At 43.2% G+C, this 22,298-nt stretch overlaps 3 protein-coding genes across 5 annotated transcripts in view; 2 read left to right on the plus strand and 1 right to left on the minus strand.

Moving 5' to 3' along the window:
- On the plus strand, nucleotides 1–8,534 carry wdr44 (WD repeat domain 44). The gene is given in 21 exon segments (XM_008333300.3): nucleotides 1–523; nucleotides 1,653–1,686; nucleotides 2,308–2,382; nucleotides 2,553–3,022; nucleotides 3,024–3,142; nucleotides 3,329–3,477; nucleotides 3,566–3,661; nucleotides 3,748–3,884; nucleotides 4,050–4,133; nucleotides 4,219–4,325; nucleotides 4,556–4,707; nucleotides 4,792–4,930; nucleotides 5,097–5,161; nucleotides 5,257–5,373; nucleotides 5,475–5,597; nucleotides 6,122–6,313; nucleotides 6,405–6,506; nucleotides 6,611–6,726; nucleotides 6,924–7,051; nucleotides 7,514–7,648; nucleotides 7,732–8,534. Coding segments are annotated over 21 exon segments (2,706 nt in total). The 5' UTR covers nucleotides 1–446; the 3' UTR covers nucleotides 7,821–8,534.
- LOC103395556 (U2 snRNP-associated SURP motif-containing protein) overlaps nucleotides 8,023–22,298 on the minus strand; it is a 20,720-nt gene continuing 6,444 nt past the window's right edge. The window contains exons 1-24 of one of the 2 annotated variants that reach the window (XM_025065500.1): nucleotides 19,003–19,244; nucleotides 17,926–18,010; nucleotides 17,544–17,655; nucleotides 16,493–16,602; nucleotides 16,317–16,384; nucleotides 16,100–16,227; nucleotides 15,954–16,018; nucleotides 15,706–15,871; nucleotides 15,397–15,596; nucleotides 15,153–15,196; nucleotides 13,714–13,818; nucleotides 13,548–13,614; nucleotides 13,098–13,270; nucleotides 12,546–12,708; nucleotides 12,376–12,455; nucleotides 12,200–12,287; nucleotides 11,938–12,066; nucleotides 10,978–11,167; nucleotides 10,238–10,306; nucleotides 9,988–10,048; nucleotides 9,661–9,802; nucleotides 9,457–9,567; nucleotides 9,079–9,257; nucleotides 8,023–8,990 (exon numbers count right to left, since the gene is read on the minus strand). In XM_025065500.1, coding sequence (XP_024921268.1) covers nucleotides 8,870–8,990; nucleotides 9,079–9,257; nucleotides 9,457–9,567; nucleotides 9,661–9,802; nucleotides 9,988–10,048; nucleotides 10,238–10,306; nucleotides 10,978–11,167; nucleotides 11,938–12,066; nucleotides 12,200–12,287; nucleotides 12,376–12,455; nucleotides 12,546–12,708; nucleotides 13,098–13,270; nucleotides 13,548–13,614; nucleotides 13,714–13,818; nucleotides 15,153–15,196; nucleotides 15,397–15,596; nucleotides 15,706–15,871; nucleotides 15,954–16,018; nucleotides 16,100–16,227; nucleotides 16,317–16,384; nucleotides 16,493–16,602; nucleotides 17,544–17,655; nucleotides 17,926–18,003 — 2,649 coding nt within the window. In that variant the 5' untranslated portion in view covers nucleotides 18,004–18,010; nucleotides 19,003–19,244 and the 3' untranslated portion in view covers nucleotides 8,023–8,869. Of the gene's footprint in view, nucleotides 8,991–9,078; nucleotides 9,258–9,456; nucleotides 9,568–9,660; nucleotides 9,803–9,987; nucleotides 10,049–10,237; nucleotides 10,307–10,977; nucleotides 11,168–11,937; nucleotides 12,067–12,199; nucleotides 12,288–12,375; nucleotides 12,456–12,545; nucleotides 12,709–13,097; nucleotides 13,271–13,547; nucleotides 13,615–13,713; nucleotides 13,819–15,152; nucleotides 15,197–15,396; nucleotides 15,597–15,705; nucleotides 15,872–15,953; nucleotides 16,019–16,099; nucleotides 16,228–16,316; nucleotides 16,385–16,492; nucleotides 16,603–17,543; nucleotides 17,656–17,925; nucleotides 18,011–19,002; nucleotides 19,245–22,298 lie in introns of those variants that run through there. The other variant, XM_008333305.3, reaches the window with a different exon arrangement.
- The window catches only part of lrch2 (leucine-rich repeats and calponin homology (CH) domain containing 2), a 21,315-nt gene continuing 18,611 nt past the window's right edge, over nucleotides 19,595–22,298 (plus strand). For both annotated transcript variants that reach the window (XM_017041682.2, XM_017041684.2), the window contains exon 1: nucleotides 19,595–20,485. The gene's annotated coding sequence lies outside the window, so the exon portion shown is untranslated. The remainder of the gene's footprint in view (nucleotides 20,486–22,298) is intronic.

Genomic DNA, 22,298 nt, shown 5'->3' on the forward strand with positions numbered 1-22,298 from the left:
CCCTCTGTACTGAGGCTGAAGTGGATATTCCTGTCACTGGTTTGTTTATGTCGCCGAACGTAGGCTATCCTAGCATTGACAGCTGATCATTAGAGTGTTGTTGTGAAAGAGAAAACGCCTGGTGACATGGCAGAGACCGTTCCTAGAATGAGTCGTTAAAGTAAAAGGGCACCGCTAAAAGCTGATTAGCAACAGCTACAGATCTTTAAAACGGTTAAATTACTTAAGTTAGCATTGCGTCGTGCTAAATCATTAAGTTGAACATTATGGAGTGACGTTGGACGAGAAAGTGTTTGGTTTTTTTTTTGTTTCACAACGTTCTGATTTTTGGTATTGACGTTCCAACATTATTATCAATAAGATAATAATGTGATGATGGTTCGGCCCTAAAACAGGTGTCTGGCAACTTGAACTTAGATTAGCTGCCGAGCTAAATTAGCATTAGCATGGCGTCGGATACAAGTGACACAGATGAATTTTATGATGCTGCAGAGGACGTCAATTTCTCCCCGTCTCCTAAAGTGTAAGAAAATATTTCAAATATTTATTGTTATTTTAGATTGTTTCATACGTTTGAACCTGCATGACTACGCTTACATGTACATGGACAACTTCGCATTGGTTTACAACCAGAATAACAAAATTTGACCAGTAAAGCTAACCTTACCTCAGCTATCTCTACATTCAATTATAATAAAAACATAGTTATTTTATTGTGTACATCAAATGTTTAAGGTCTTTGTTATACAGTGACACAGAGGCTCGGTTTAACAGGCAGGGAGGGACCCGTCCAACCTATCACATGATGTTATTCCTCATACAGTGGAAGAGCAGCATTTTGTCATTATTATGTTGGAACATGTTCCACCAAATAGTTTCCCACCGTTAATATAACAGAGTGGGAAATTATCTTTCTTTTCTTTTTTTTCCTGAAGGCCACAAAGGTTCTGGATCAGATTAACCTATAGGAAAAGCATACGTGTTCAGAGCAGCTTGTTTTACCCACAGTGTCAATAATTAGCCTAAGGTAAACAGTTGAGAACGAAAATGTTAAGCTCTCTTACCAGGATCCAGGTTTCCTAGGACATGCATTAAAAGATCTCTCAGTTCTGGTCACATTCAGTCTTCTGTTATAGACTTCAGGGCTTGTTTTATTGTTTTATTGTTCTTTGTACACTTAACGTGGCTCCCTGCTCACAAACAACAACAAAAATGCAGCCAAAAGCAAAGCCTTTTCTAAAATTCTTTCAACATTTCAAACTAAAGAAGGGATGAGAGAGACACACATTCCATCTATCCACAGTGTAAATACTGTCCCCTATCGCCAAAGGTTAGCATTTGTTTATCCTAAAATAACCTGATTCTACATCCTAATAATCATTCCTTGTGCTATGATTCATATACACTGAAAAGAAAAACCTTTTTTTTCTTTTTCCAAACTTCTCTTCCGTCAATGTTTTTGGTAAATTAAAACGAAAAAAGTGAGGGGGCAGACAGAGGACAGTAGTGTTAAATTAAATTGTGTGGTAAATTAAAACGACAAAAGTGAGGGGGCAGACAGAGGACAGTCATAATGATAAACACTTTCTGTTTAGACTTCAGTTATTTCTTCCTGAATTATTTGGTCTGATTTCTGTTCTTCTCTTTTCTAGGTCTCCTGCAAAGTTTGTCGTTCCGTTGCCTAAGGTATGTTTTTTATAGATACTGTTCTTGAAATAAGGGCAGTAATGACTGTGCTTTTTGAGTGGAAATGTTATTGGTTTCTTTTTCTTTCCGCATGATACATACAGTATTTGTTTATGTTAAGCAAAGGAAGTTCTATTCTCTTTTGAATGACTAAAAGATCCTCAGATTTGGGGATTCATTTATCCAAAATATAAAAGTTACAGCAAGGTTAAAGGTGAAAAAGAACATCTTTCGTTTTGCCATAAACTCTATGTTAATGTAGACACTGCTCAGACTTCTGAGTTCCTCATGTGTTTGTCTTTTCACTGTGACCTCAGTCATTTGATTTCATTGTTGGGTTAATGCATCAGCAGCCTGGAAACTGACAGTTTCCTGGACACTATGTTTGTACAATTGCCCCCGACTGAACACTTCCTGAAGTGGTAAACAGCATTTGTCCATAAGATCTATCTACGCCCCCCCCCCCCCTCATCTAAATAGAGACTTTTGAGAAAGCTGAAAGTAAGCATCTCCAATAAAAAACAACAACCATCAACCCAGTGTGTAACCCAACCCTGTGAGTGTCGTTAATGGACATGGAGTCATTTCCTCTGAAGATGGAATTATTTTCTTTTTCATCAGCTTTCAGTCGATGCTACACAAGATGTGAACGGCGCTGCTGCTGCACCTGAGGCTCATCAAGACGATTCCCTACAGGTGAGAAATTTCTATGTTGTGTCTATGGTTTTTTTTAATTAGTTTCAATAGAATTTTAATAAAACATTTTTTATGTAACATGCTTTTATTTAAGACCTTTTTGTATTTTGAGGTCATCTGTACAGAGGCTTAAAAAATCTTTGAATAAATATTTTCACCTTTTTCCTCAGATCATTGACAGCATCATCGAGGAGAGTCAGAAGGGAGGTGACGAGGAGGTTGGTGAAGTGGCTCAGCGGTTGGATCAGCTACATGTTGATGGAAAAGCTGGAGCGGAGCCAAAGGAAGAGCCAGAGATAAACGCTCAGGAAGTTCCTGCGGAGGCGGCAGATCCAGCCGTTGAACCTCAGCTTGTCGACGGACAAGAGGAACGACAGGAAAGGGATTCCACCAACGGAGCGTACGGGGCTGATGTCCCCGAACATGTAGTTCTGCCCGATTCACCGCTGGTGTCGAATGAAGTTGTACAGCCGCCCGACATCACCAGCACCATCAGGCAGAGTATCGTGTATGAGGTTGTTGTGGTCGGAGAAGGGGAGCAGGAGCAGAGCCCCGCTGACCTCCTGGACGAGGCGTCGCTCGCAGACAGAGCGGCTGATTCAGACTCCAGCCTTCCTGCAAAACCCCCGCGCCCGTTCACTGNAGCCAGACATCGTAGCCAGCACCAAAAAGCCTCCTCCGTCACGTCCACCTCCTCCAAGCGGAGGCCCTCCACCCAGACCACCTCCTCCATCGTGGCAGAGGCCCAGTGGACTGGACGGTAGGGGGAAAAAAAAAATCTTTATCTCCACAGGATTTGTTTGGTTTCTTTGAATCCATGAATGTTTTTGAACTGCGTTTTATCACAGTTGACCAAAACAATGACAAGACAGAAAGAAAAATGGTTTAACTGACAGACGCGTTTGTCAACTGACCTCGCTGTGTTCTGTTCTGCACGACTGCCCAGTGTCCATGGTCAGTTCTGTCAGTGGAGATCCTCTGGAGCCCTCAGGCCTGGTGTCTCCCAGCAGCACAGTCAGGAGTTTAACCAAGGAGCTGCAGCATTCCTTAGATCTGGCCAGTGCCACCAGTGGAGACAAGGTGGTGACAGCACAGGTGAGTGAGGCTGGGGTTCTGCTCCGTTAGAAAAGTAGAATCACACCTGGACCTTAACCTGTGTTGTCCTCTTGGTTTTTTAATTTAGGAGAATGAGGACGACCAGGCGTCGTCCCAGAGCGGAGGACAAACCCCAGGTCCACAGCGTCCACGGTCAAACTCTGGTAGAGAACTGACAGACGAAGTGAGAGGCCCAGGATAATCCTCATTCACTAGAACGTTCCTTCGAATTACTTTTTTTAAAAAAACACATTATTTGTTGTGAAACAGGAAATCTTGGCGAGTGTGATGATCAAGAATCTGGACACTGGTGAAGAGATCCCTCTGATCCAGGCGGAGGAGAAACTTCCTGCTGGGATCAACCCCCTCACTCTGCACATCATGAGGAGAACCAAAGAGTACATCACGTACGTGAAAACACACGTATTCACTGTGTAACTGGAATCACCTGGAGTCCATTAAAAAAAATCTATTTCCACACTGACCAGAAGGGTGACAAATGTAAAAATACGTGGCTGTACTTTATTTTGAGGAGGAAGTTGACAAGTTCCTTTTTTTTCCCACCAACACAGCAATGACGCAGCACAGTCGGATGACGATGACAAACCTGCGGCTCCTCTGTCCGACACGGACGGAGGAAAACTGAAACAGAGAACGTAAGTATGAGTCAAAGCTCTTTGTCGAAGCGGACGTCCTCGTCCTCGTCCTCGTCCTCTCTGCTCACCATCTTCTTCATCTCAGGACCCAGCTGAAGAAGTTCCTGGGCAAGTCGGTGAAGAAAGCCAAGCATCTGGCAGAGGAGTACGGAGAGAAGGCCGTGAACAAAGTGAAAAGTGTTCGTGACGAAGGTGAAAGAAACTGACTCTAGAAGTCCACCTTAACGTGCAGCCGCTCCCCAGAGGTTTACATCAGAGAGTAGTGCTTTTCATCTGGTTTGAACCGGTGGTCGTGACCTTTACAGAGCAGTCGAGATGATCAGACCGAGGCACACGTCCATTGATGTTTCATTGATGTTTGGCCGCCTGTGTGAAGAGTTTTTCTGACGGCCCGTGTCTTCTCTCCCTTTGGTTGGTCTCAGTGTTTCACACCGACCAGGACGATCCGTCGTCCAGCGATGACGAGGGGATGCCTTACACCAGACCTGCCAAGTTCAAGGCCGCACACAGCTTCAAGGGTCCGTTTGACTTTGATCAAATTAAGGTTGTGCAGGATCTAAGTGGGGAGCACACGGTGAGAGCACCTTTGCGTTTCTTTTCATTTCATTTTTAGCACGCAGCAGTGGTTTAAATGAAGGTGCGTCTCCTGTCTCCTCAGGGAGCTGTTTGGACCATGAAGTTCTCCCACTGTGGGAGGCTGCTGGCCACCGCAGGACAAGATAACGTGGTTCGCATCTGGGTCCTAAAAACTGCCTTTGATTATTTCAACAACATGAGAATAAAGTACAACACTGAAGGTAAAGCCATCACTGATAACGAGAAGGGGAGGGGTGGGGGGGGTCTCAAACTCAAACGAGCTGACGGCCTGGTATCTGGACCGTGGGCCAGGAGTTTGAAACCGCTGGTTTAGAGGATATGATTTAGACCTTTGGAGTTTAATGAATGAATTCTTCGTTCCTCCAGGGCGTGTTTCACCTTCTCCATCTCAGGAAAGTCTGTGCTCCTCTAAATCTGACACCGATCCAGGAGTGAGTAAAATTATAAAAACTATTTGTTGTTTTTTTATGACGAGTTTCCCTTTTGCATCATCACTATAATAGTTTTGCCGTTTTTCTTTTTTCAGGCCAGTTGTGTTCCAGAAGATCCCGACACAGAAGACAGGAACGCTCCGTTCCGTCAGGTTCCTTTCTGCAAGTACAAGGGTCACACTGCCGATCTGTTGGACCTGTCCTGGTCCAAGGTGAGACATCTCCTGCTCTTTTGTTCGTCACTTTTTGTACTATTTCTGGCTCCTGGTGTCACTCTTATGTCATCTTCCATTGTTTCCTCGTCTTCCTCCAGAACTTTTTCCTGCTCTCCTCCTCCATGGATAAAACTGTCCGATTGTGGCACATCTCCAGGAGAGAATGTCTCTGCTGCTTTCAGCACATTGATTTTGTCACAGCCATTGCTTTTCATCCCAGGGTGAGTCGACGCGCTCGCCTTTTATTATTGCATTCATCACTATAATAGTTTTGCCGTTCTTCTTTTTTCAGGCCAGTTGTGTTCCAGAAGATCCCGACACAGAAGACAGGAACGCTCCGTTCCGTCAGGTTCCTTTCTGCAAGTACAAGGGTCACACTGCCGATCTGTTGGACCTGTCCTGGTCCAAGGTGAGACATCTCCTCCTCTTTTGTTCGTCACTTTTTGTACTATTTCTGGCTCCTGGTGTCACTCTTATGTCATCTTCCATTGTTTCCTCGTCTTCCTCCAGAACTTTTTCCTGCTCTCCTCCTCCATGGATAAAACTGTCCGATTGTGGCACATCTCCAGGAGAGAATGTCTCTGCTGCTTTCAGCACATTGATTTTGTCACAGCCATTGCTTTTCATCCCAGGGTGAGTCGACGCGCTCGCCTTTTATTACTGATCTCAGCAAAACTCAGACGTCTATTCATTCTCACCCCCCACAGCTCTGTATTTATAGTAACACTTTATTCCGGTTCCTCAGGACGACAGGTACTTTTTGAGCGGCTCTCTTGATGGAAAGTTACGGCTGTGGAACATTCCGGACAAAAAGGTGGCGCTCTGGAACGAGGTGGACGGTCAGACGCGTCTCATCACCGCCGCCAACTTCTGCCAAAATGGGAAATACGCTGTGATCGGCACCTACGACGGGAGATGTATTTTCTACGACACGGAGGTAACAACGCGACACGTCTTTAATCGCGACTTCTCTGTCATCACGGCGTTTATGAAACACGTTCTTGTTCTTGTGCTTCTGCGTGACTCAGCGCCTTAAATACCACACACAAATTCACGTGCGGTCCACCCGAGGCAGGAACAAGGTGGGACGTAAGATCACCGGCATCGAACCTCTACCCGGAGAGAACAAGGTAACACTGACGTTTCCACTCCGCACACACCGTCAACAGACGGCGATGCACACCACCGTCACAGACGGCGATGCAGGTCGCTGTAACCGGGTTTGTCCACACAGATATTGGTGACGTCAAACGACTCCCGCGTCCGCCTCTACGACCTGAGGGACTTGTCTCTGTCCATGAAGTACAAAGGTTACGTCAACAGCAGCAGCCAGATCAAAGCCAGCTTCAGGTAACTCCGACTTGTACTTCAGTTGATGGATGTTAAATGATCCGCAGCGCCACCTACAGAGATGTTGCTTTATGTCTCCACGGGCTGTTATCTGAAAAAATTATAATTTTTTTTTCCTTTAGCCACGACTATTCCTTCATCGTTTTGCTTTAAATCTCCATGGGCCGTTAACTGAAATTTCTTTTTTTCCCCTTTAGCCACGACTATTCCTTCATCGTCAGCGGGTCAGAGGATAGGTACGTGTACATCTGGAGTACTTACCACGACCTGAGCAAGTTCACTTCTGTACGACGGGACCGCAATGACTTCTGGGAAAGAATTAAAGGTAACCTCACCGCCAATTACTAAACAAGCAGAAAGTTAGGAATTATTAACTTTTCAGTAAACATCAGCAGAGTAAAGTGATGGGGGGGGACTAGCTCAGAAACTAGGCTTTACTTAAACTACTTTTTACTAAATAGTCAAGTTTGTCTATTGGTTACAGGGTCAGGCTTTAGTGTGGATGGGTTGCTGGTTCCAGTCCCAGCCTCTGTTCTGTTCTGTTGATCACTTTTTTTTTTAGCTGTGTCACTGCTCATAGTCGACCAACCAGCTCTGCCTGATATTGATGGGAAAGGTTAAGGCAATATTCCAGAGTTTTTAGGTCTGCAGACGTCGGCTCAGACCGAGCAGAGCAAATGTCAAATTTAATGCTGTAGAAAAAAATGGGTTGTAAACAAACAAACAACCGTAGTGTTGGCGTTATATCTGTGGTTTGAGGTGTTAAAGCTGCACTCACCTTTTTCAGCACACAACGCGGTGGTCACCTCGGCCATTTTCGCACCACACCCAGGACTCATCGTGCCACAGGAGTGCGGAGCAGAGATGCCGGAGGCCGAGTGTCAGAGCCTGGACTCCACGGACTCTCAGACCTTCCCCTCAGGTCAGTGTTCCTCTGAGATGAGGTGACGTGACTCCCAGCATCTCGTCCTCTCAGTGCTCTAAGACCTTTCTGTTCTCCCACAGGAGCCCTGAAGACGGATCACACCGAGGTTCTCCTCTCTGCAGATTTCACTGGAGCCATCAAGGTTTTCATCAACGTCAAGAAGTACTGAGGTTTTCCTGTCTCCTCATCAAGAGGACATTTTGTCCTGCAGATCCTGAACTGTACACCAGGTGTCACTAATCGTCTCCTAACTACCTAATGGTTATTGCTCCGGGACTACAAACAAACTGTCTGGCGCTCACTTTCAGGACAACAGGGGACCGAAAAAAAAAAGAGAAAAAAAAGACTTTCTAAAACTGACCACGACTTGGTTCACTGTAACATTTCTGAGTTTATTTTTTATTACCAAGCAACTGTGAATGGTTTGGCATCAGGAGGAGACAAAATATCCAGAGAAATGCCAAACTTTTGGTGCGGTTTGAACAGAAACTAAATCTGCCCTGACGATGGCGCTGTTCAGTTAACGGTTTGAGCACCTCACTAGATTTAAGAAAATTAACTCCTCACAGGTGTGAGACACTTTCAGTCCCACGTCACAAACGTGACCCGTACAGTTTTGGAAAAACGTCGTTCACCAAACGTCTGTGCCTCTTAATCCTCCACTGCTTTTCTTAATCCAGCTCCTGTCACGTCACTCAAACTCTTTAACCTTAAATTGTCCAACATTTCAGCAGCAAACACAAAATATTATACAGAGAAATCTGCTCACAGAACAAAGAACTGGGCTGAGCGTCTTCAGTTTTCACACAACTTTTGATACATTTCTTTAAAAAAAAAGAGAAAAAAAGAAGCACATTTCCTTCAATAAAATAGTATAATAAATTCACCCTCACTTCGCATACTTTTTACTGTCTCACTTTGTAGTAACTCCACCCTAAAGTGTTTCACCTTGAAGCTTGTTAAACATTGTCAACGTCACTCACTCTCTCTCTCTCTCTCTCACACACACACACAAACAAACACACCACGAGCTGTTATTAGTTTTTACGTCAACGTCTCTGGTTTGTTCTTTTAAAAACAAATATTAAAACAAAAATAGATTTAATTAGTTACAGTTTTCTTCAAGCTTCATGATACAAAAGAGACATGAAGTGGGTGAGAAGGTTTTTTTTTTTGTTTTGTTTTTTTTTGGGGGGTTGAAAGAAAAATGTGTGAAAGTCAGTGTTTGCTTTTCTTCGTCTTCTTGTGAGACCGGTGCGGGGAACGGGATTTAGACTTCGCCGTCTTCCGGTCTGGAGACGGAGATCGGGAACGTTTGGACCACTTGGGAGACCTTTTCCTGTCACGTCAGGAGGAAGTGATGAAGTGACTACAAATCAACGCCTCTGTACAGTGTGTCATGTGGAAATGTAGTTTCTGACACTTGCCTTGAGGGTGAAATGCTCCCGGACTTCGGAGTCTTGTCGTCGGACTCTCTGCTCCGTCCTGTTTTCCTGTCTCCGTCCTCACTTCTTCTGCCTTTCTCTCTTTCCCGTCTGTCCTCCTTTGACCTGCTTTTGGACTTGGACGGCGTTTCCTGGTTCAGGTCTTCATCTTTTTTGAACTCCTTTGGCAGGTGAGGTAAAAACACAGGTGTTGGTCAGTAAAGTAGAACAGATGAAGGAAAGAAGGAAGGAACGGAATCTGGTTTTTGTAACTCGCGCTAACACTCAAACCGGCAGCTTCTGTGACTTGTCATAATAAAAACTTTTTTTTTTTTTTTAAATAAACTCTTAAGCAACAGTTAGACAGATGCAGGAACCTACCGACTCCAGCAGCTTGTTCCTGAAGAGCTCCACCTGTTGCTGAATAGTCATTCCAGACTTCCTGGACTTTTTCCCAGATTCTAGCTCGTCCTGGAACTTCATAACTTTAACCTGTGTCAGAAACATCCAGAACACATTTTATTCCAGCAGAACTAGTTTTTTCTAAGTTGGACGTGTTGGAGACGTCAGCTGTGACGTACTGACCTCCAGTTCTCTCAGCCTCTTCCTCTTGCTCTCAGACATCTGGAAACTTCTTAAGGAGCTTTGGAAATCAGCGCTGTGATATTTGGACGGCTCATCGGCGCCATCGCTCTCCGAGTCCTCGTCACTGTCCTGTGAGTTGGTGCTGTTTCCACAACAAAGAAGAGGAGAAATATGTTTACATAACGTCTGTGAGTGAATATCAAATTACCATCAGTTACTGCTTCATTACATGGTAGAAATATGTGGTAAAAAAAAAAACTTAAACTCTAAACACATCCTTTTTCAACATTATTAACTAAATCTTAAAACAGCCACAAGGGGGCGTACCTTTCATTTGCATCATCTTCATTCTCTTCTAACACCGAGTCCCACTTAGAGTCGGTCTTGACTGAAAAGACGGTGGACACAGATGAGCAGGAGGTCAGGAGAAAATACAGAATTAGAATGAGCCAGGACTGACTGTAGATGGCGCTGTAATGATACAGTATGCTATCAGGTGTTTGACCTTAAAAAACTTACAGACAACAGACGTGACTAATGTGGACTCAGTTCATCCCTGATATTTTCTGACCCATACCTTTACTATCACCGATCTTCTCCCACTTGGACAGAGGCATCCTGGAGAGAGGGACGCTGCTGTCGTCCACTGTGGACAAAAAAGACGAGTTGATTAGGCCAAGGTCAGGTCCTCTTAATCAGTGGACCTCAAATATCTGATTCAAATAATAATCCTATAAGGAATAAACTTCCCCCAAGTACCACTAGAGGGAGTTAAAGTGCCACCAGTGGTTTGTGTACCACTGGTCTAAACACTGTTTTAACATCTGGTTATTAGAATAATGATGTAAAAAAAAAAAAAAAAGTGTACGGCTCTGCTCTGCTGTACAGAGGACCAAATTAAATAAAAGTTAAAGATGGAGTTATGCAAAGAATTTAAAAAAAAATAAAAGTCAAAGATGGAGTTATGCAAAGAATTTAAAGATTGCACCTGGTGATGAAATGAACTCTTTAGATGATTCACATGATGCACTGACACTTTGACCCTGAAAATGATCACTACGTTGTGTGTGTTTTGCCAGTATTTTCACACTGTGTCAAAATAAAATACCAGTATGTGATGCTGGTATCTGTTGTTTTTCTATTTACACAACAAACACTGCAAAATCTCATAAACTCAAAAGAGATTCCTGGTAATTCAACTAAAAACCCAGCGTGTTTTTAAGAACCATTTTGTTCCGTTCAGTATTGATCCACGACATCTGTCCTGGACAGACGGCTGATACCAGATACAGACAGAAGGTGGTGCTCATTACTCACAGGGCATTCCATCAATGTCATCATTGGCGACCCCTAGAGGGAGACCGTCGATGTCATCAACAGGGACTCCGTCCAGAGGGTCCCAGCCCAGAGGGCAGCCGTCCAGGTCCTCCGCCACGGCTCTGTCCAGAGGAACGCCATGGATGCGTGAGCCGTCCATCGGCGCTCCGTCCAGGTCGAAGGACTCCACCTGCACAGAGGAACCGGAAGAGAACTTCTAAATCACAACACACCCCCTCGTTAAAGTGTTCTTTAGACTAACTCTAAACGACACAGATTCACGGAATGAAGCAGCAGTCGATCAGACAGACCAGACCAGGGGTGTCAAACATACGGCCCATGGGTCAAACCTGGCTTGCTGGGGCGGCTGAATCTGGCCCACTTGATTTCATTATGTATGAATATTTCATCAGAAAAACATGGACTTCTTGTTTATTAAAGGTAATTTCAGGTAATTTTCAAGCCTTTAGTTCAGGAGATTAACAGATTAACAGATTAACAGGTTTTACAGATCCAACAGATTACTGGGCAATAATGTCTTGTTAGCTTTTTCTTCTAACCTTATCCAACAGATTACTGGGCAATAATGTCTTAACAGATTAACAGATTAACAGGTTTTACAGGTGCAGTAAAAAATTAAACACTGACTCAGTGTTAGCAACTTAATTAGTGATAATCCAACAGATTACTGGGCAATAATGTCTTCATTTCTATTGGCCAAATGTCAAATGGGTTACAGTTGTATATTATAGTGTGTCCCTTTATTTTATTTAATCAAACTTCAAATTATTTCACCACGATTTCTGCCTGAAATGTTGACCACTAAAACTTTTAATTTTTTTCTTCTAACCTTGGTCACAGTAACCACGTCTCGTGGGTCAATGATGACTATAACACAACACGTTGATCACCGTCTCCTTCCACTGATATAAAGTAATAAAGTAAAGGGTGAGATCTGACCTCTGCCGTCTCCGTCGGCTCCTCCTCTGCTGCAACGAAGCCCAGAAAGATGTTCTGCAGGTGGATGAGATAAGGCTGGGGGTATATGGCCCAGTCTTCCCACGCTCTGAAACAACTCATGACCTTTTGCTGCAGAGATGACATGTGGACATAAACATGATTTATTCATGGTTCTTGTTTTTTAGGAAGCAGGGGGGAGGAGGGTGAGGAGGTGGGGGAGTATAACTGTCCTTGTGTGGAGCAAATGAGGAGACGTGATCACCTTAAACTGCTCGGCCTGCAGTCTGCCTTGTATGTTTTTATGGGCCGCATTCAGGTCTTTAAAAACCTTGGCCAGGCTCGTTTCAAAACTGGAGACGGAGACAAAATGGTCGTTAGGATGAAGACAGAACTCCGTGAATGTGTTTGAGAATGATTTTTTTTTTTCAAATCTCTTACTATTTCCTATAATATGATGCACCGGCGACTTTGGCGCACGAGTTATGCAGGACGTCGGAGACTAGATACAATCTGGCGACCTGGAGGTGGAGGGGAAAAAAAAAAACACACTTCACCATATATCCTGGTGGAGGATTAAAGGGATAAGACCTTCAGGGTGAAGCGTTTGCCTTTTTCAGCAGCGGCGTCTGAATGGAGGAAAAGGACTTGACGATGAGCGTCACCACTTCCTCCGCTGCGTCTGCTCGGTCCAGACAGAACAACATGGTGTCGGCGATGGCTTCTCTGCTGGGAGTGAGCTCCTGAAGCAGCGTCTCCAGTCTGTGTTTGTGCCTGGATGTCGTCGGGGACAACGACAACAACAGCAACAATAGGTCATGTCAGTTCAACAGCCGAGAGACTCAATCCTAATCTAGACAACAGAACTGTTTTTATTTAGTTTTGTTTCAGTCGGCCACATATATAAATGAAACATGTTATACTGTATTTTCATGTTTATGCCCCGCCTTCTAGCAAACAAACACAGCTCTGATTGGCTCATCTTCATCCAGATCCACATTAACTTCCTGTTTTGACTTAGTTAATATTCGATTGGCTCAAACAACTTCCTGTTTTGACTTAGTTAATATTTCATCAGAGTCAAACAGGTCGTCGACTAAGTCTTTCTCAGTCCAACATGTGATCTTTATCATAAAGCTGTCGTTTCAGCCTGAGCCACTTACTCATTTTTAAGCTGCCCTTTCTTCACCTCCTCCTCCGGAGACGAATTCTCCTCTGCCTCCTCTTCCGACTCCTCTCCCTTGTGGAAGTAACTATTCAGGACAGGCGGCCTCCACAAGGAGCCTCCTCGGAACAATCGGAAGTCGGTGGTTCTCCAGTCGGTTGGAGTTTCTCCCTGTGTGGCAGGAATCAGGACCAGGACCATATTTTATAAATTATACTCATTATTTAAAACATTATTAATATATTATAGTGATATCTTGATTCTAAAACCATGTGAAGAACTTTTTTGTTTTTGTCAATGACACAGGCAGCACTTACACTGTTCTTACATTTGATCAATGTTAAGACCCTATTGATTGTTACTTTAAAAGAACTGTTAATACATTTTAGTATAAACAGAATATTTGTGTGTTTTTTAATATCTTAGCCCAGTCTTTTTTCCCCTGTACCTGCAGGATGGAGAAGAGTTTCCAGCGATAGTACACATGGTCCTGGCTCTTGTTGTCAAAAAGGAACCTGCGAACACAGCGTCGTAACAAATGAAATGTCTCCACAAACGTGACAGTGTGAAGGTGGCTGGTGAAGAGAACCAGGATCGGTGACGGGGAGTCTCACCTGTAGTCTGGGTTGTTTTTCTCCTTGTTCATTATCATGGCTTCAAACACGGGACCTTCACGCACCACAAACTCAATCATCCTGTGAATGAGGAACAATAGGTTCCTGTGGGAACACACATGGGTGAGTATCAGAGCGGAGATCTCTCCTTCACTCCAGCGATGATCCATGAAACGTTCTGGCCGACTGAACCCAACTTCATGTCATAACATTTAATGAATTACAATAATAAAAAGATCATATTATAAGGTGAGAGTTTGCGTTAGAATGTTGGACTCGTGAGCTCTGGATACGTGGGACAAATGCTGCATCAGGACTTTAAATATTCCTGAGTCACTGTGTGCACAGTACGAGCTGAAGAAAATCAATCACCTCCTCCATTTACAGCCACTGACCACGAGTGACAAGTATCTGGTTTCTCACTTTAGAACCAAAAGATTTTTACTGATAAAGAAAAAAAAAACAAATAAAAATTCTGTAATCAACGGAATAAAACACAACATTGTTGTTGTGGCTTCAGCCTAGACAGGATACTGAAAAACACTTTTTTTTTGGTGACCCCATGTGTTTGGTGGTGCAATTTTTCCAATGTAAAATATGTTTTTTGGTGCAAAAAAACACTAGTGTGAATACATTTTTTTTTTAAATTTTCTTTTTGATTTCTACAAAATATGTCCAGAAAATACAGTATTTTGTACACTGAATTTTCTTACAAAATATATGTACTGCAATATCAGTTTCAACACGTCTTAATAATGTGTTATTCCAATTGTGTGGGTGGAGAAAAGCAGCATAAAGTTTGATCCTGATTGTAACAACATCAGACAGGAACAGACTCAGGGCGACATTAAAGTCAATCTGCCTTCCAGCTGCATCAGTCTGCAGCAGCGTCTCAGCCCACAGGAAAACACACGGTCGACTGATGAATGGATCAATGGACCTAATGGCTCTTCATTTATCAAGTCTGCTGCTATTTATTTCACCATAACGACGCCCGGCCTTGATAACAAGTCGAAAAACAACAAGGACCACATCTTGCTGAGGCGCAAACTCAAGCAGAAAACACACAAAAGTGGAACAGAAATACTAAGAAGTATCCCTGATCTGGAGCTCTACAGTCAGAGGGACACGTGACATCTGATACAGAGGTACTTCCCAGACCACAGATGTCGTCCTACTGTCCTCTTAGAGCACGGGTGTCAAACATACGGCCCGTGGGCCAAAACCAGCCCGCTTGGGGTTTCAGTGACATAACAATATACTAAACAATATCATTAAAAATAAATCAATATAGGGCTGTAGAATATCACCACGGTATTGTGAAATAAAATATTGCGATATTTTTGTGTATTGATATTGTATTGCATCCCTAATAAGTACAGTGTGTGTGTGTGTGTGTCATTGCATCCCTAGTAAGTACAGTGTGTGTGTGTGTGTACCTTTCTGTGGGGATAACCACTTTGACTACGGCTTCGGGCAGAGTCTGTTTGTGAAGTCAAACCAAACAGTGAAGTGATTAAACAGTGAGCACTGGCACAGAGGAAACACTGCAGGATACATACAGCATAGAAAACAACAACAGCATCCACGGTTAGTTACACCAAGGGAACAGCAGGTGATCCAAAAATATTTGTCTTGTCGAAGCACCGCGACTAAAACTTCAAAAACGCAGACAAACTTTACCTTGTCCAGCTCTCCTTTAGAAACCCCTAGTGGTTTAGTGAAGTCATTACGGAAGCGACCTCTCGGCTGGGCGTTGAAAGGTAGACCAGATGGGGGCGGTGGTGTGACCCTCACCCCTGACGGTATGAAGAGAGGCTGCGGGGGGATACGGGCTGGTTTTCCCCATCCCAGCTTCATCTCAAAACCCATTATTGTTTTACCTGGAATTAAAAAGCCAACATTTACGGTCAGGCAGGAGGAACACTACAAATATAAAGCTGTCCTATGACCAATCAGATTCACAGTTCTAATCATTTTCTACGACCGTACCGTCCAGTGCAGCCAGCGCTCTCTCTGCATCTTTGCGCGTCATGAAGGCCACAAACGCTCTGTTGGACGTCCTGCAGCGCTCCTCGTCTGTTCTGGGCCACATGATCTTCACACTGGCCAGTGGACCGTACTTACCAAACTCTTTACACAGTATCTCCTCATTCATCTGGAAATAAAAACAGAGTTTAGACAGGAGACCTACAGTACATCCTGGTCACGAGCCAAACAAAGTCAGAACAGATCTTCACCTTGGGGCTGATGCAGCTGATGTAGAGGTTGGTGCTGACTGGCAGGTTCAGGTCGTCGTATAAAGCTGTTAGAGAAACAAAGAAACTTAGGACGGATCTGAGGACTAGGAAACTTCTGACCTTGAGTTCTGACAGCAGAGCCGTACTTGATCGTCCTGACAGCGGTATGTCAAGATCTCCATATCCCTCTCCTCCTCCTCCTCCTCCTCCTCCACTTCCTCCTCCCAGGTCATTTCTCTTCCTTTTATATCTTTCCTCGCGCTCTTCCTGTATTCTTACAGATTCCACATAAAAACACAGGGTTATATTCACCAAATCACACTAAAGTTCTCTCAACCAAGGATATAAAAATAAAACACCTACAGTTTAAGTTCTTCTTTGAAGAGTTCGAGGTTGCTCTTCTTCTTCTCGTCTGTCTTTCTTTTGAAGGTCTGTAAACCAGACAGTCGGTCAGTCGTATCGTAGAGTTACACTTTCACCAAACGACAGGTCAATTTCAGGAGTTATTCCATGGCATGTAGACGAGAGGAGGAACTTACAGACTTTTTGCTCTCTGCGCTTGGTGCTGGAGAGACGGGTTGTGACACCGAGGCAAACTTTGAAGTGGGTCGATACAACTTACTCTTCCTTTCATCTGCCGCTTCCTCTTCTGCAGAAGAAGACACGATTACACAAGGATAAAAAGATCAAACTTTTCCTCTCTGTTCGGAATATTTATTGATCTAATATAACACACACACTCACTGGTTTTGATGACACTATGTTTTGATGCACAATTCAAGATCTAAATAGTTTACGTCACATGATCATTTTGAATGTGTCACGTCAGTGAAATATAAGTTTCTCCACAGCCAACACACAAGAAAAAGAAAGACACACCATGAATCGTCATTAAGTGGTTTTTGAATGTGTGTGAGCAGAAAGTCATCGATTAAAAAAGGCGGAAACTAAAGAGAGTGAAGGAAATTCAACCAACCACAGATGATACTCCAAATATTAACTGTAGATGTGACGTTAGTTACTTTCATACGTTAACTAGCTGAGAAAAGCTGGTCGATCTTACATATATATAAAAAGCAAATAAACAGGGTTAATGTCCTCACTCGTGATACTGCATTACTAACAAACCCCAAAGCATCATGGGAAATTCTGCCACCGTACCCTAACCTGCTACAATATCTTTAAGTAAGCAATAACTCTGAGGTTTTTCTGGAGAATATTCTGGACCGTACAATAAAACATTTATCAACACTTTGGGCTGTTTGTAAGAGCATTAAAAAACTTGTAAAATACATGCTTAAAAAGTAAAAAGTAATTTGAAAGAGTCTTATTTCGTTGCCTTCAGCTTTCTCTGAGTCTGATAAGAATGAAGTCTCTGTGCTGCTGCTGCTCTGTATTAAAATGACCTCATTCCCTCTGCTCTGACAATGCACTGCTAAATATGACTACCAGGAGCTGAAACACAGTCAGGTTGGTTTAATCTCCGGGGCTAATAATCTTTTCCGTAGCTCCTGAACAAAACAAAGTGAATAGATTCAAAAAGGAACTGAACGGTGATTCTATTGTAATGTTAACATCCGTCAGACTGACCTTTAGTGGCATTCACTATTCCTCCACAGACAAAGGTTTTCACTCCGCTCCTCTTGCTGTTCTCAAACGACGCCAAAAATTCTTCAAAAACCTCCGCCGCCTTCTCTTCCTCCTGAGAAAAATTACCAGTCGTTATTCGTACACATTTATGTCACTATGTTTTTGGCAATTTCTTCCACAGTCACCTTGGAATAAAGAATCAAACAGAAAATGAACAACATTGTTCACTTCTACGAGTTTTAATGGAGAGTTTAATTGAAAGTTGTTATCGAAGCTTTAATGAACCTCTGGGGCACAGGTGGATAATAGCACAGAATATAATTATGTCATAACACAGAGAGAGAGAGAGAGAGAGAGTGGAAACTGTCCCAAACGCTCTTACCTTTTTCTTCAGCTGGATTTGTTCCTTCTTTGAGAGGGATTTAATGGAAGTGGCAGGTTTTCCTTTTCTATCTGCCATTGTCAAACTGCAGAACAAAGAATATTCTGATTAGCGCCTTTTCTTTTCTTTTCTTTTGGCTGCTTAATCCGCAAGCGCAATTCATCAGCCTTCACTACAGTTTCACCAACCATCTTAATTTCTTCCTGCACAATTCCAAATCAATTTCCTTTGTCTTCCTTGTCAATCTGAAGTGACAGTTGCATCTCCAGAATCGTCAATCAATCTACTAAACAAATAATTATTCCTATTTTTTCCTGCACTGTTTTTTTTATTAAACTTTGTGCTACTAATTGCAACTTTTAACACTCGCAGTGTTTAAAAAACAGGTTGACAGGTTGTCAAATGTGTTGTGATAAATAACTGTTAGTTTCATCCCTTCTTTAGAGTACATGTTTAGTACAAATGTAATTGCATTGTGGTTTAGTTTATAACATTTAGTATAACATTACATATAGTGAATATTACAGGCTGTCGACACACAGTGTCTGTGACTTATCTTTATTTCAATGTTTGGTCCAGCAGGAGGATGTAAACAAAACTCACAACTTTGCATATTTTTTTACCGTTTGTTTTTTCACCTTACTCACTGTTCATAGCCGAAAAATAAAACCGCCAACACGATACAAACAAACAAAACAAACCAACCTTATTCTGTACATCTTGCATGTTGTATTGAGAGCCTGGACTTGACTTTTCACTGGGCTACTGCTAACGTTAGCTCCAGCCCACTGCCCTGTAGCTGCGAACTAGCCTTAGCCTTTAGCACAAATATCAGTGGATAACACCTCGTTTGTCTTTAAAAGTGGGAGTCGGACTGCTTAATTCTAAATGAATTATGTCACACACCAATGCACGCATTTTACGAACAATTATTTCATTTACTGTGGCTAACGTGTGCTAACGCGGAAAGCTAACAACAACACTGGACCTCAGACACTACACGAGACGTTATTCTTAAAAACACAGAACTTGCATTTTAGCTATAACCACAGATTAGTCACTAAAACGTTTACTTACAGTGCGTTTCATCATGTTAGTGCTGTAATAACAGTGGTGGTGGTGCGGGTTTTTAGTTGTGTTCTGAGGAGGTGTGACGTCCGACTGGAACTGTGGACGCTTCACACTGAAGACGCCTACTTCATAATAAATGAGGAGCAGAGACTTTATTAAAAGAGAAAGGGTCGATATAAAGAAATTAGGAGCAATTTGCAAAAATTAGTACAAAGCCAAGCCAAAATGTTACAGATAATTAAGATTTAAACCAGTATTTGACAAAGAATTATCTGTCCTAATGACCGAAATTGGTAGAAGTTAGCCAAAACATAACCCGAAAATTAGCATGACAACCAAGTCACCACGAGCTATTTAGAAATGAGAAAAAAAAGCTAGGATATTGTGTATAAAATAATATAAAGCAAGCTTAAAAAGATATCTGAAATTTATTCATAGTGTCTTTGGCACAAATAACATTAAAATTATATATTTTTTTTTATTTTGCATTGTTTAATAAAGACGAATTAAATGATAGAACCACAGGGTTTTACATCACCTGGTTATTTATAGTGACTAGTCATTGTCACTAGTTGAACTTAATACAGACATCACCTGGTTATTAATAGTGACTAGTCATTGTCACTAGTTGACAGAGAAGTTCTCTGTGTTTATCAAGGCCCTGTAAAAAAAAGATATTTTATTAAGATTATTTTCAATTTTTACTTATTCTTTTTCTGCTGCTTCCTTCAGGTTTCTGTTCTGTTTTTCTTTTGCCCCCTCTATTGCCCCATGTTGTTGCACAGTCCATTATTGTGGATGGCTGACCCTATAGATACTTGAACTTAATTACACCTTAATTACCTCCAACCGTTGCAGCTGCCTCTCTACCGTGTACACATGTATTCTGTCTTACACTGGCAGTAAAGTGTAAAAAAAAAAAAAAAACAAAAACGAATAAAAGTCTAAAATGGCCTCCAAACCCCTGATTCCCATCATTATCACCCCCACCATCAGCAGCAGCAGCAGCATCAGCATCAGCACCACTTCCACTATACACACGAACCAAGCCCCTAGCGGTCATCCCGGGTAGGAGCTCTGTGTGTGTGTGTACGCATGGGCGGAGAGGGGGAGAGAGAGTAAGAGAGAGAGAGAGTAGAGAGAGAGATAGGGGGAGGCTGCCGCTGTGCGCTGTTATTATTGTAGGAGAGTAATTTCTTTTTTACGAAAATGGCGTCTAGTCAGGGAGGTGTGGGCGCCGCTGCCACGGCTCCGCACAGCTATCAGTTCTCCGGGGGACCTCAGTGGAGCCCGGCCATCGGTCACTTCCAGCAGCCTCAGCAGCAGCAGCAGCAACAGCAGCAGCAGCAGCAGCAGCAGCACCACACGTAACGCAGCCTGGACCGGGCTCTGGATGATGCGGTGTGCTCCGGGATACTGAACCTGAGCGGGAGGAAGCTGAGGGAGTACCCGGGTGTGAGCTACGATCTGACGGATACGACACACGCAGGTGGGTCGCTGTTACAGGAGTGGGCTGCGTGAGATGATGGTCACAATGTGGGCTTCATCGTTTCCGATGCTTTGTGCGTTGATGTCTATCTAGGTTTTATGGGTAGTTTTATGGGCGCAAGAGGCGTGTGTGTGTGTGTGTGTAAGGTAACCACATTTAAAGGGACATTACCACTCACACACACTCACACACAGGTTGTAATTCATTAAAGATTGTACAGTGTACATCTCTGCACCAGGGGCTTTGGCTGCTCCTGTGTGTGGTTGTTTTGGCCGACGCTTGGGTCTTTTAGTGGTCGCACGCGCGCACGCGCACGCGCTCGTATTAGACACATGAATGAGACGCCTGCAGGCGCACCCAAGTCACGCGTTGTGCAGTGGTTTTTGCACAGTGGGCTGCAGTTTCATCAGGCCCCGAGGAGCAGCAGCAGCAGCAGAATATGAATGAAGTCAGTGTAAAATCCTGTAGTCTCTTTGAATTATCATCTGTGCTCAGAATGTAGGCCATGTTTAGAAAAAAAAAAATCTTCCCTGGCAAGAGGAAGAGACAAAAGATGCAGCATGGTTGCAGCCTCACCCCCTGTGCCTGCCAGCCTTCCTTATTGGTGGGTGCTTTTGCCCTAAAGCCTGGGTACTTTAGCCGACGGTCGTCGGTCTGATCTGTAATATTGCATTTCACTGAGCTCTTGCTCGGAAATGATAGCGAAATGCCAGTGCATCTCCGAGGCCGTGCCCACATTGCTGTAGAATGGAAATATTTAGGGATCAACATTTGAGAGACCACATGGTGGTCATGGTGGCTAACATGTTCGCCACACAGTAAGGAGGGCAAAGGTTTGGCAGTGGGATGGAGCATGACTGTCCAGAAGGAGCTACCAGTGTGTATCATGTCTCGTTGTGTTTTCCTCTAAATAGGATCAGGATTTAAACATCTCTCCTTTTTTTTTCATTAAAGAAGAACTGAGTGTCAAGTGTTGTCCTGGTGCTAATTAGCTCGACAAACTTTTACTCTTCTTTCTGGCAGAGTGTGGACCAGCGTACAGTAACTACCACTAACATATTTTGACAGTTTAGCTCCTGCAAATTGACACGAGAAGCAGTCACTTTCAGAATCGCTTCAAAGACAGAAGGAAGTGAATCTGAATCCGTCTCCTCTCCTCCTCCTCTGGGGAAAGTGGCTTGCCTTCTGTCCATATGGTGCCGCTCTGGCAGGTCACTGGTTTGTTGGCAGGCACGACCCACTGAGGATTTCAGTCCACTGCTCAAACATCTTCAAATCTGTGCAGCTTTTTGTTCGACCCTCGGAAAAAAAGCTATCTTTTAGCTTCTCTAGGAATGGTTGTTGTAGATTCTGCAGAATTGACTTTTGTGAAAAACAATTTTTTTAGGCTATGGATGAAAGTAATGATTGCAGTATATCGCATATATATATATAGGTGTATGCAACCGCATTAACAATGTCACTGTGAGTGTATGCTGTAATACAGTGAGCAACAACTCTGAGGTTATTCTGGAGAATATGTTTGAAATGTTGACATGTCTCAGTAGCATGTCTCTTCACACACCACGTCTGAAAACCGGAAAGGATTAAATAATGTTACTACAATATACAATATACTGACTGGATGTCTGGATATTTTTAAATGCTGCTGTCTTTGCCCATGTCTTCATTTGGAGGCCTCTAATGACAGGTTTGCTCAGAGGAAGTTCTCACTTTCCGATGTGCCAAGAGCGATCAACACCACAGTGGAGCATTCGCACAAGTAATCTCAGAAGTGGAAAAAACATCTGCAGATTATAATTGCTTGTAGTTC

This window comes from Cynoglossus semilaevis, chromosome 19, assembly GCF_000523025.1.
Source record: "Cynoglossus semilaevis isolate Cse_v1.0 chromosome 19, Cse_v1.0, whole genome shotgun sequence".
Lineage (NCBI taxonomy): Eukaryota > Metazoa > Chordata > Actinopteri > Pleuronectiformes > Cynoglossidae > Cynoglossus > Cynoglossus semilaevis.